At 42.2% G+C, this 13,913-nt stretch overlaps 1 protein-coding gene across 6 annotated transcripts in view; it reads right to left on the bottom strand.

Annotated features, from left to right (window-relative positions):
* Positions 1-13,913, bottom strand: part of GRIN2B (glutamate ionotropic receptor NMDA type subunit 2B) — a 222,741-nt gene that overhangs the window by 2,334 nt on the left and 206,494 nt on the right. For all 6 annotated transcript variants that reach the window (XM_017737898.1, XM_017737897.1, XM_017737900.1 and 3 more), the window contains 3 exons: positions 6,695-6,855; positions 3,595-3,782; positions 1,561-1,799 (listed from right to left, as the gene is read on the bottom strand). In XM_017737898.1, the coding sequence (XP_017593387.1) occupies positions 1,561-1,799; positions 3,595-3,782; positions 6,695-6,855 (588 nt within the window). The remainder of the gene's footprint in view (positions 1-1,560; positions 1,800-3,594; positions 3,783-6,694; positions 6,856-13,913) is intronic.

Genomic DNA, 13,913 nt, shown 5'->3' with positions numbered 1-13,913 from the left:
AAGCGTTAGTCAAATCTAGTAGGTGTAACACAGAATTGCAAATGGGCACAATAATATCCTTGGGAATAAAAGACTCAAGACAAACAATTCTGTGTGGATGAGAGGATGAAAGTCTGTTTTGGCCCTTGAAAACCATCTGGGCATCAGTGAATCAATGAGACAGGAGCTATCTTAAAAAGGGAACAGCTTCGTTTGTCATAAACTTAGCTACATTAATCACCAGTACAGATTAGAGAAGGAAACAGAGAAAGAGCAGAACTGTTGAATAGGTATTTAGGTCTTTTGCGTCTGGTTGACTGAGGTACAATAGAATTTTTAATTGCATTCTGTTAAATTTAAAAGTGATAACAGGCTCCAAATTGACATCCCCGAAAGCAAAAGTCCTCTATTCAACCTCAAATCAGACAACAGAAGGGCCCAATTCCTCCACATTCTCCACAAGCTCATTTGACCCATGACACAGACTGTTTGCAAGGGCTATCCCTAAGAATAGAATGAAAGGGGCTCCTTTATTCCCTGACCTGCCAAATAGTGCCTGATGATTAATGTCAGTTGTGAAATGGACACCATCACATCATGTTATCATGGATTCTCAGCAGCTAGCAGATGATTAACACTTTTCAGACCTTACATCAACCTGGCCCAGGTCTAGCAGATAACCACAGAATGAAAGAATCTGTTCTTAGCTAAGGGTTACCAAACACAATGCCCTACCTCATCTCCAGACTAAACCACATTACAAACTAACAGTATAGAAGAGAGGCTGTGCCCTTGCACTCAAAAGCCTTTGTCATTTCTCTTCAATATGTTACGCAGCAATTATATATTCCTTGTACAATCAAAGTAAATTCTGTTACATCAGATGCTGAGCTAAAAAATTCCAAGATTTGACCTCACTTCAGAATGGATCAGGAGAAAGGCCAGCGGCTTGAAAGAAGGAAAATAAAGCTCCAAATGGGATACTGCTAGCAACACTAATAGAGAAGATGACTCAGAAATGGCTAGAATCTGCTTTAAACATGAATGTTGTACCCTACGGCAGATTTGCATAAAGCTAAGTTTATGTGGTCATCCTCTGTGGAAGGATTTCTACATGGTTCAGGGCATGGCTTTTGGTTAAGGACTTCTGACTGTCAATGAAGGCACACTTCTAGTTAACAAAAGGTCAGCTGAAAAGCTGTAATATAGAGGACAATGTAAAACTCCAAAATTTCTAATAATATTATCCGTCATTACTTGATTACATTTGGGGGGTCCCCAAATTTGGCCTCCTCACAACTCACTTTGGAGAAGAAAGCAGTAACAGTTAACTTGTCTTTTACTGTGTTTTCATTTCCATGTGAAATTTCCATTTCCTTAACCATAACCCAGCAGAGACCAGAGATGTCACAGAAGAAGCTAGCACATTTTTGCAGCATTAACAGTGCAAAGATGACACTGTGCAGACTGCCACCCTATGCCACCTGTGTGTTAGACAGTCTTGGTGGATATTCCCATCTCCAGTACCTAGGACTGTCTGAATAAAGCTTCTGTTCCTCCCTGACAGTTAATGGAACTCACCCTGCTGATGGAGAAGACCACACCAGGCTTGCCAGAGCAGACGCCCATGAAGCAGTGGCGGAATTGCCAGTAGAAGAGATGCTCACAGATGAAGGTGATGAGACTGAGGGCCATGGCTGCTCCCAACATGTAGAAGACACCTGCCATGTTATCTATATCCAGCTGGCTGCTCATAACCTCGTTCTTCTCATTGTGACAAATGCCAGTGAGCCAGAGAGCTTCCAGCTCCTCCATCTCCCCTGGAAAGATAGACAGGAGGAAAGACACAGATTAGATAATCCTTCAATGGCTAAAGAGCTCAAACTGGGGCAGACAAAGCAAGAAGCTGATCTAATGTAATTTCCAGTCCCCACGTTCTTTTTCCACATCTACAATATCCATAAAATATCCTGACTGCCCTTCCGATGAGGGCAAGTGCTATTTGTCACAGGAAAGTCAATAGGATTTTTCCACAGCCTAATATTAGCCACAACAAGGTATACCACAGGACACAGCTATGACAGTTGCTGGATGTGTACACTGAGATCCTGAAACAGTTGTCCACCAGATGACTGAAGACCTGGCCTCACAAACTTCCACTTTCATTAAGTCAGTGAAGGGGAAAATTAGTGACTGATATTGGTAGACAAAAATTAATCATTTCTAGATGAAAACATTGTATATTTCCAACTCAGAATTCATAAAAATGATTGTTTTCAATCAATTTTTTTCCCATCATATCCACAGCTCATTAAAACTAGGTGCAATGTTCCAAAAAATATTTGAGTATTTTTACTCATTGTTCTTCCATTCAATTTTGTCCAAATTCAACACTTCCAAGGGCTTTGACCAATCAAAAATTTTTCTAATTTGTATCAGCTAGGAGCAAAGGCTCTGTACTCTAATTTCATACACCACTTACTACCATTATGGTCCTTTTCATGAGAGGCAAGAGAGAGGTAAACGCTCACACACACACATATATTGAGACATTCAGAACAAACTAATTTTGCAGGATGACAAATTGTTTCATGTTGTTAGGCAAGTTAGTTTTTCGCATTTTCAATCTCCAGTCCAGTGGCGGGGGGAAAAAACCCCATGTATTAAAGTAGTACCACAACAGAGTCTTTGAAGCTTTGTGGAGAACTTATGTTCTTCTCTGAAATAGCACATATTAGGCTTTTTAAGAAACAGAACAACCTATCTGTCAGGTGGCCAATTTTCTGAAATATGTCAAGTTATGTTCTTTCCATATTTATAATATGATGTTATTTTCAGATTTCAGGGGGAAAAAAAGAATACTTATAAATAAAATAACCTGTGAATTTTATTTATTTATAAAAAAGGACACAGGAAAATGTAATGTGAAATGGAAAGACGGGAAAATATTTCCTAAGAATGAATTTCTTTTCCCATAAATAATTTTTGTTAATACCAGCAATTTCTCTGTAAATTAAGAGGTGTATTAGGTAACTACAATGTTCTAATTAAAAACTTGCTCCAAAATATGCTTCTGAGTCTCAAGTTCTTCCTTGTTTGGCTTTTTTTTGTTGTTTCGCTTTGGGGTTTTTTTTGAGGTTTTGGAAAATCTGATCTAGCTCATTCATCCAGAAATATTTATCCTTTAATTCTGTAAACCCTGCATGGATTGATCCTGTCTAGAGCTATAAAGTATGGAATAACCACAGACAGTCCAGTATAATTAGTGGGTTTGGTCATGGCAAAACCTCAAAGGTAGTGAAAAAGTCACACCAGAAATCTTGTTTTTACAAGACGTTCTTCACATAAGATGCTTTTTCAAACACACATCTGAGCTTGTTCTATGAAAACTTTAGTGCTTTCAGCACTGCTTTTGATGATACCGCTACCCTGCAACAACAACATGAAAGAAGTGACATCCTCACATTTTTGGTGTGATGACTCTAAAAAAACCCCATTAATAATTTCATGTTCTCAACTCACATCTGAAGCACCAGAGCTAGAAACTTTCACTTCTTACACGCAAAACTTGGTATTTCTTAGGAAACTTCAGTGCTTCTTTTTCTTCTCACTTACCATCTCCAAAAAGCTGTAGAATCGCAAGATCAACCTGGCGCTTCCAGCCTGAGTCCTTTTGGATGGCAATGCCATAGCCAGTGGAGGCAAACACTTTCCCACTCCCAATCGTCACCAGCTTGCAGCCTTCATCTCTGCCAGCCATGTAGTTTAGCACTGCTGCATCATAAATGAAAGCATCCAACTTCCTGCACAGATGCAAGAAACAAGAGGGTATAGTACAGAAAACATAAAATCTGTATTAATTCAAAGGTGCTTTTAGGCAGCTAAGGAAGAAATTAACCTTTTTCAGATGGACTGCAATATTTATATAGAATCATAGAAAGGTTTGGGTTGGAAATGATCTTAAAGACCATCTAATTCCAAGCCCCATGACATGGGCAGGAACATCTTCCACTAGACCAGGTTGCTCAGAGCCCTATCCAGCCTGGCCTCAAACACTCTAGGGATGGGGCATCCACAACTTCATCACCTCACAGTAAAGTGCCTCACCACCATCACGTGGAAGAATTTTTTCCTGATATCTAATTTATCTAATCTTTCAGATTTAAACCATTCCCCCTTGTCCTGTCACTACATGCATTTATAAAAAGGTTCTCTCCAGCTCTCTTGTAGGTTCTCTTCATGAGGGCCACAATTAGGTCACACTAAAGCCTTCTCTTCTGAACAATCCCAATTCTCTCAGCCTTTCCTTGTAAGGAGAGGTGCTCCATCCCTTTAATCATTTTGGTGGCCTCCTCTGGATTTGCTCCTACAGTCCCATGTCCTTTTTGTGCAGAGGGCCCCAGAGCTGGATGCAGCACTGCAGATGGGGTCTCAGCAGAGCAGAAGGGCAGAATGCCCTCCCTCACCCTGCTGTCCAGCTGCTTTGGATGCAGCCCAGGATACAATTGGCTTTCTGGGCTGTGAATTCACATCACTGGGTCATGTCCAGCCCCTCACCCACCAGAACCCCCAAGTCCTTCTCAGCCGGGCTGCTCTTGATCCCTCCATCCCCCAGCTTGTGTTGATACCGGGGATTGCCCTGACCCCAGTGGAGCACCTTGCACTTGGCCTTGTTAAGTATCATGAGATCCCCATATGCCCACTTCTTGAACCTGTCCAGGTCCCTCTGGATGGTATCCCATCCTTCAGGTGTGTCATCTTCACCTTCACCATAGTTAAATAAAATCTAAGCCTAAAGCTGTCTTACAGGTGAATCTGGGTTTTAAATGAGGATCATCTATTTCTTTCTGACTTTTTGGTAATCATAATTTCTGATCTGAAAGAAAATTTGGAATACAAACATACTGCAAGATAAAGATGAATGAAGAGGAAGTCAAGGGGATCTATATTCTTAAGAATAGCTTATATTTCTGTACTGCCTTTCATCTCAAAAGAATCTAAAATGCCTTACAAAATTTATCAATATTAGATAGCAAAGTAGGGACTGAAGTAAGGAAAGTATTTTCTCCAATTCAAATGCTGGCATGACTTAGCTGAGAAAAATGTATCTTTTTCAAATCAAATATAGTCAGGACATTATGTTTAACCCCTCAGTTACTGTGAAAAGTACTACCAGATCTTTACCAATGTCAAGGGGCTACAACAGCAGCTTTATGGTTTACCATGCTGAATTGGTCTTTGTTAAAGACTGTTCAGCTGAAAATCACAACAAAAATTCTGTTTCCACACAGAGAAATCCCCATTATGGGCTGTGTAGAGAGCACAACAGCCTGATGAGAGCCTTTTCACACTGCAACAAATTGATTTGGATGTGGGGGGCAGCCTCAGGAGGTTCCATCTTCCACATACCCAAAGACAGCTGATGAGTAAATCCTCCCACTAGATCTGAAATGAAACACTTCTTGATAATTGACCTAAGACCTTCCGGTTGCACATTCTCTCTCACACACTGTGTTTACAATACACCTCCTGTACATATATTTACAGGATGGTGATTATCTCAGTTCAAGTGCTTATCTGTGAGGAAGTCTGTCCAAGGGTAAATATGAAGCCAGGATGACATCTATCACAAGTGATGAACTCTATTTCATCCATATATTTCCAGGACAGTGAATATTTATTTCCTGAATGATGACTATCCTGGCAAATGCATCTTCCCAGGATGATATCCAACAATGGTACAACCATTTGTAATGGGCTGTGTACCTCTGAACCTGGCAAACAGGTTTAGGAATATTCAATCTAGTAATTAAATTGGCTAAACATCTTAAGTTGTGCTTTGGAATGAACTTTCTCATAGTGCAACATGAGTGTAAGCAAAAATTTTTTTTCACTGGGGCTGGGCTCTGACAACTAAAATGGTCAGCTCTGGGAGGAGGTCTTTAATTATAAAGCACAAAGGCTTGCAAAATGTCATTTTGAGCTAGTTCCTTTGCAGATCCGCTGTTATTAAAATAGGATGAGCTATTCAAGCATGCTTTTCACTAACAAATTTTCCCACGTTTCCAAAATTACCCAAGGAAATGCTTACATTTTTTATATGTCCTTATTATTCAAATAATGTTTTGTTTAGCCCTTGATACTAAAATATTCCAGTGAGTAGGCTACTTCCAAACTACTTGCTTCAAGCCTACCTTCCATTACATTATATTAAGTGGTGATACACTGGGGTGGGATTAGTCTGACAGCTTCCTGATTAGCATAATCTTTTAAACACAGGAGAGAAAACAAAGGAATTTCCAGATGACAATATAAATGCTCCGCAAAAAACTTTGTCCACAGAGATCCGTGAGCTTTTCTTCTGTATGCATAAAAACCCATCAGCATGAAACATCTTGATGAAGCAAGGTCTTTGGGACCAATACACACATGGATTATGTACACAGGGATACAGTAGATGCTTTTTTTTTTTTTTTTTTTTTTTTTTATTCTTATAAACACAGCAAAACCAGAAACTCTTACAGAGATGGCAATAGAAAAACCTGGTAAAAAGAACCACAGAGTTACTCTCCTGTGCTACTGTGCTATGTGTGGTCTTACTATACTTTTAACCATGGAATGATAATAGAGGCTAATTTTTCAAACCTTAAAAATAAAATTTTCCAGACAAACATGCAAAAAGTCTGTGGTAAAGGAGCATGTAAGAAAGACTTACCCAGTCTTCAGTGAGAACAGGGCGTCGTCCACCCCCCTCTGATTGAACTTCACCATGTAGCTGTGCATTTCAGGGTAGTTGTTGCGAATGTTCCTTTCCGTGCTGCCATTGGGAACTGTCCCGAAGCGGAAAGGGGGTGAGAAGTCATTTGGTTTCTGGAACTGAAGAGACAGAAAAAGGAACAATTCTCACAATCTTTCAGATTGAAGCAGTCATCTGGTTGGGAGAATATCGGAAGGTAGTTCTGATTTTATTTTACTATCATGTAGAAAACATAATTGAGAAGACATTATATTTCAGTGTTTTCAAACATCAACATTTCAAATATCTCCTGTTAATGCCTAAGAAGTAAATCTGAGCAAGCTGTTCTTTTTGTCTACTCTGGATTAAGTGCATGAAATAGTCAGTGATCAGAGATTAAATAGGAGGTTAGATAAAAGGAGAAAGGAAAGGGAAAATGTAACAGTGGTGCTGGAACACTGTCAAGAAAAGGTTTAAAATAAAGTCTATGTGATGTGCTTTTTATCCACAAACTGTCATTTAGTTCCTAAGAAGTATCTTTTTCAGCTCTGCGGATGCCTTTGCACTTCCTAGTTCTGACAGAAGTAGAAAAGTAATTAATAAGGAGAGATGCCTCTCAGCACACCTCACATCCACTTCACCAAACGCATGATCAGCTTTCAAAGTTTTGGGCAAATGTCCCAAATGAAATGCTGTTAGTGGCTGCAAGTTACTAGTAACATTTGATGCCCGGAACAGAGCTGGCAGAACACGCCAAAGCTTTTGCCGCTCACAAGAAATACATTCATCATAACATTCCCCCACGGCTGCAAGACTGTGAGATTTTATATGCCACTTGCTTAACTCAAGTCATAATCAATGCTCTCTGGGATTTTATGAGCAGTAAAATTTAGACTGTCAATTATCAAGACTGCTTAAAACCCCTAGAACCAGTAGATGAGAAGGAGCACAGAATTGCAAACCAGGAAGTGAATAAGCAGTAAAGATGCAAAGGTAGATTAAAGGGAAAGAAGCCTCCTCCTCTCAGGATATATCAAGCAGTAGCTTGCCTGGTATTCTTTCTTGACTCCCAACTGTGACTGTGTATTTGCATGATCCTGAGAACCACGCTGACAACATGCTAATGGTCAGACCAAACCCATTTAATGCCAGTAGTTCACCTGGTACATGAATATGTGCAGTCATGCACTGCCACCTTCTACAGGGCTGCAATCTACAGACAGTTCTAGTTTAAAACACATGCAGATGAGCCTTGTTCTTGGGCTCCGCTTAAAGCCATTTGGGAACTTGGTCAACTCAACTGAGGAGGCCAGAGCCCCTAAAGGAGTATATCTCACTCATAACATCTCAGCCATGAGGACAGCTAGAAGCTGTGTGTGGAACACTCTTCACCTGTTTCTCTGTACTAGGCAATTCATCTCTCCAGTCTGGATGGCAAGATGAGCTTGAATGTGCATGTGAGTGTGTGAGAGACAACATGTATCCTACTGCTTTAAGCCAGTAAAAAACATCAGGGCTGTTTTTCTGAACTCAGGTTAGTGCATCACCAACAAAACAGAAGTTTCACATGGCATAAAACAGACAATAAGGTGTCTCTTAGAACTTTGTCACACCCTCTACGAATGAAGACAAACTCACATCTATCAAAGACTGTAATGAAAGCAAACTTTGATGGGAGAAAAATCACCGCAGCATGCTAAAATTATTCTTTTTTACTAAGCTGATTAAAGCAGCAGCCTAGGGGACCCATCACAAGGAGGGCACTGCCACGCCAGACACAAAGAAACACAGTCTCTCTCCTGACATGCTAAACCAGGAGATTGCAGCGTGGGCAACCTGCTTTCCCAGAGGCTGCAGAACCCTGCCTTGAAGGCAAACAGGACATTCCCATTCCCACAGAGCCCTCCAACAGAATACAAGCATCAGGCAGGCCTGACCAACATTGGTGTGACTGAGTTTTGGCATGTCCATTTTATACCTCCACCCTCCATTCCCAGTGACACAATCTCTACCTCCATCACAATGTCTACAAACTAGAGTAAGAAGGATTACAAAGTCAGGCAGGGCTGTGGTAAGGGAAACAATCCCAACTCTGAACTATCCTTTGTCCCCACTGTGTTCCAGAGCCCATAATAGCAGCCACGGGAAAAAGGCTCCAGATTCAATTTTTAATCTCCTGGACAATCAATAAATAAATGAAAACATTTCTCTTTTAGGAAATGCCTATTTCTAGCAGCTGGAAAAGCACATTTCTAGAGAAAGAAGTCAGGTTGATGACTTCTACAAATTCACATACTACTCATTCACTTACCAATCCTTACCTCCTGCTCATTCCTCAGTCAGAACAGATCTTCAAATGCAAATTATTCTTCACACACCAACATGCACACACACTTCAGCCATAGCTTGGTGGACAGCAAGACAGGAAACGATATGAAAGGATCCATATGGGACCCATACCAGACAATTTTAGCTTGAGTGCCTAAGAGGAACACAGATCCCCAGCTAACCTGGCTTGATGTTTACAACGCTGAAAGCAACCAATGTCCAGCTGACTCCACAGCCCATGGAGCCAGAGATAAGCAGCTACTTCTCCATATTTGAGAAGTAATAGCAGTACATGCATGCAGCTTTCTGACAGGAGATAGCAGTTCAAAAAGCCCCACATTTGTTTCTTGGCAGTAAGCAGGTGCAGCTCAGTCCAGGCATGGAGGGATCCCCAGTGAGCTCTCCAGCGTCAAAAACTGTTGCATCATTCTAACTACACTAGCTTCTGTCCTACACAGCTCATACTGAGGGAACAAGAAGACATGCAAGCCTTCCCAGAAAGTTCATGGGACAGATGGGAAAGGAGTGTGTTCCCTCCTGGCAACACAGTAGAGGAATGTGTGGAGATGATCCGTAAGGAAGACAGTTAATTGACAGATTGTCAAAGAGTTTAGTAAGGAAAGCCACTTATTTGATTTCTCCCAGGGGCTGGGAGAGTGGGCCTGGATCATAAGTATCATCCCCAGGGAAGCAGAGCTCTTTGGCAGATCAGTCAATAAGGAGTCTGAGACATGATGGAGAAGCTGAGGAACAATACAGGGGCCATTACATGGAGGAAGCCTGTGCAGAGGTAATCTCAATGCTGCAGTAAACATTGACAACATTGTGGAATCAACCACAGATATGGACAGAAAGGCTCAGAATGTAGATCAGTGAGAGAATGGTCCCATTATTTTATGCAAATATTTCTCCTGTCAGAGCCCTGAGTCACAACTACTCTACCCCAGGCATCTGCAAAGAGGAGTCCTTTGAGGCTCTGGCAAAAAAAAATGTGGTGATAATAGGGGAAGGGAAGATAAGCAACCACACCAGTTGCTGAGAAAACCCAGCTGTACAGGGTCCACACTTGTAGGAGCCCCATGTTAATACTTGCCTGTAGCAGGAGACCTGTCCTGCTGCCCAGATCTACCTACCTCAAGGGGTGACTGCCTGTGAGGGAACCAGCAGGGCTCAGCTGCAGTCCTGCACCCAAAAAGCCCCAGGCAGAGGTGTATCCCACTTGCATCCTCCCACTCATTCACCATGGAACCTCTGTTGTGAGATGTTCCCCTTTTATGTACTCAAGGTGATGTGCACATCCTTTCACCCATGAAAGAAGTCCCACTTGCTTCACATCAATTGTGAAGGTGGATGCTAGAGATGGGGGTGGAAAGCAGACACCAAGGATGCCTGAAGGGCTGGAGTAGCTCTGCGATACAAGGTGTCTATGTTCAGAGCCCAGTGGCTGCCTGCCTCTTCAACCCCTCAGTCCACCAACTGAAATCACGGAGCACTAAGTGCAAAGCAGACCCCAGCTTTGGAAAAGTAACCTCTCAGAGTCAGAGAGCAGAAATCTTCCTTCTCTGGAGAGCGATAAACACACAGGCTGGGAGCTGTTAGCACATTCAGGGGGGACAGCTCCTTTCCCTCTCCCCTCCACATCTCACCATGAGAGCTGTCGACAGCAGCAGTGAAAGCGGGTTTAAGTGACTCGGCTGGCAGAGCTGTTTCATTAGCAATTTGGAGCCGTGCCGTGCAGAAAGCAGCATTGTTCTCAGATGTTCGAATATCAATCTGCATAATGAAACAGGTGATAGGAGCTCTTCCCATTCATGCAGCAGCAATTGGAGGGGATTCAGAGATGAGGGGAAGGGGTTATGTCTAATTGGCCACAATTAATTTGATGAGAATTTTTTTTTCAATATATTGTCTATCACCAAATGGATCCTACAGAAAAGCACATCTGCACTTATTTATCTGCCTGATGTAGGCCCTGTTTACACTGTAAAGTGTTTGCCAATAGCATTGAAAGCAGTTTCCCAAACTCAGCAAGCTCTCGCAACAAAAAGGCTCTTTTTTATCAGCCAATCTACTTTTACACTGCTTAAAAAAAGCCCAAATCAATCCACTGCTGAATAACGTAATGAGCTGGCAGAACTTGGTGAAAGGGTGGGTGTGTGGGTGCGTGTGTGTAGTGCTTTACAGCTTCTCTGGGAGGGCTCCTTACACTTCATAAGGCCCGGATGTCCAGTTAAAGTTTTCTACCACAGAAAGCTCCACAGCTCTGACCCATCAAACTAAGAGCCACAGATTCAGCTCCTTGGCTAGCTGCAAGTCCAAAAGAGCTTAAGCCCATGCTAGATACTTTGAGTTCACTCCATTTGCCCAGAAGTAAGTGCCAAGCTGAGATGCCAAGGGAATTTCACCTTGGGAACATGTCTCTCATATTCCCTGTGTCAAATTTGCCAGCCACCTGAGGGTAGTTTGGACACTCCAGTACAACCTAAAATGGCTCTAGACATCTACATTGGCACAAGTGAATCTAGCCACTGGTCCATTTGGCCCTCAGGACAGCTTCTCCCACCAAAAGTACAGGGAGCCAACTGCTATGGGTAGCAGCAAGCCCAAAGTGCCCACCACCCTCTTAATGCATAATCTGTCCACATTGCCCAAATATCCTTGATAGTGTTCTCTTGTTCTGGTTCAGCTGCATATAACTGCAGTCAGCTTGCACCTTTCTTCATTGCCTGAAAATCCAGCCAGGCTTTTTGCACAAGAGCTTCCTTCAGAACCTTAAAAACTGAAGAGTGGGCCAGTGGTTTTCAGGTCTAACTGTGAGGTAGCTCTATGCCTATACCTAAGTCCTGATAGGCTACACACGTCCACAGCAGCATATCTTGCCCTAGTTGCCTTCTGTGTCCTCTGTTTCAGCCAGGAAATGAATTCCTTCACAGATAATGGATGACTCTCAAAGAGAAGCAGCTTGCTCTTTTCATATCCCCAAAATACACAATTTTTGTCCTCAAGCTGCACCACGAATAATGCCACAGAATCACAAACCTGCATTTGACCCTGAGAAGATGTCTCTTCAACCTCTGTCTCTCTGGTGAGTCTCTCCTGGACATCAGCATTCCTGACAACTCTTAATCCAGTCCACTGTGGAAGATGGCTGGTGCTAGAGACTCCTCCATTCCCTGGACAATCCCCACCACAGCTTTACTACTGGAAAGTTCTTCCAAGTATCTGAACTAAAGCCTTCCAGCTGCAATACAAGTGCAATATTTTCTGTTATCTTGTCCATGGACAGGGAAATCCAAATAGTTTCTTCTTCTCTGAAGGTGCATTTTATGTTTTTGAAGACCGTTGTGCTGCTTCTTCTCCATGTTCTTTGGCTGCAGCTAGAGAAGCCCAGTTTCTTTAGTCTTCCTTTGCAAGCTGTATTACATGGACCTGCAGCCCTTCTTGCTGCTGTCCTTTGGCTGTATCCTGTAGGTCTTTCCTTGACTTACCTTTGGTTGGTGAACATGCTCTCCACCATATCAAGAACAATCCGATCAAGACACAAAGATGCTGAGAGAATATTATACTAAAAAAGCTTGCAGTAAGGCAACAAAAACAATGCTAGCGAGAGTTCATGCTCATTATCACTCTTCTCAGGATCTCTCTATATTATATTGTGTTCTGTCTATCCTTCATTTTCAGCTTGCAAGTTCTTCAAAGCTGCACCTCTGTCCTGATCTGCATTCAGGTAGTTTGTTTCTGGAATGTCAATCATCACTGCCAGCACCATCTTCAGGACTTTTACTATATTCTTTTCTTTATGCAGCTTGATTGTGCACATAGGCACATCCACAAACCTGTGCCCCCAGTCACCTGCCCTGGTAGAGGAAGTGCTCTACAGTTTTTGAGCATGGAACTTGGAACTGTTGGTGGCATGGTGCTGTCGGCACTTTAAAATTGACAAAATTGCATCCCAGCTAGGAGTGTGCCAGCTGTGCCAGCCCAGCAACACAGGCAGAAAATCATACTGCAAACCTAAATCATAGCACTGGTACAAGTCTGTGAGGAGAGCAGACTAAAGTGACTGTGCTGCTCATTCTCTATTATTAATGACTCTCTCGTACAGATACTTCTTGAGATTCATTCCTAAAGCATTCCTCTCCCCTCTGCACAGTCATGTAGTTTTGACATTACAGACATTTTTTATTTTCAAGGTGGAACTCACAGCCATTTCTAAGTGACTATAAGTTTTCAGATCATCCTTTTGCCCTAGCTCTTTTTTAGTTCCCTCCTGCATTCCCTCACAATAACATTCTCTGCCTCCTCGGCAGTGGCTGGGACTGCTCACAGCTCTGAATCCAGTTGCCACATCCAACTCTTCCTGATTGTGGACCAGTTGCAGAAATCAACACTAAGACTGCAGTGGTGAAACCCCAGTTTCTTGTCTTCACGAGTCAAACAATACATGTCTTGATTTATAAACAAACAAAAAAAAAGGAAGTTTTTAAAAAAGGGACCGAACAGCACCACATCCATTATATCAGTTTAGGGAGGGCATAAAATTACCTTGTGCTCCCTCAGACTTTGACTTTGTGGTTTATCTTATTATTCAGTACCCAGTGATGTTTCAAATTCTCTGTCTTGCTTTGCATAGCGCTTTCACCCATGAATTGCTCTAGATTAAGTCCAAGAAAGGAGTTATCAGTTAGTGCAACTGACTGCAGCGAAGTTGGCAAAGAATTCAATTAAAGTCCCTTTTAAAGGAAGATGTAGTGTGGACCAGACTCACAAACAAGAAAGAAAAATATCTCTGAATGTCTATTGGTGAAATATGGACATGTGCAGGTCAGGGAAGGGAACAGAGCAACCTAGTGACAATGCAGAGGTGGGG

The sequence above is a fragment of the Corvus brachyrhynchos genome, unplaced genomic scaffold (genome assembly GCF_000691975.1).
Source record: "Corvus brachyrhynchos isolate BGI_N302 unplaced genomic scaffold, ASM69197v1 scaffold56, whole genome shotgun sequence".
Taxonomy (NCBI): domain Eukaryota; kingdom Metazoa; phylum Chordata; class Aves; order Passeriformes; family Corvidae; genus Corvus; species Corvus brachyrhynchos.
Note: the sequence above shows the minus strand (reverse complement) of the source record. Positions and strands in the feature narration are given on the sequence as shown.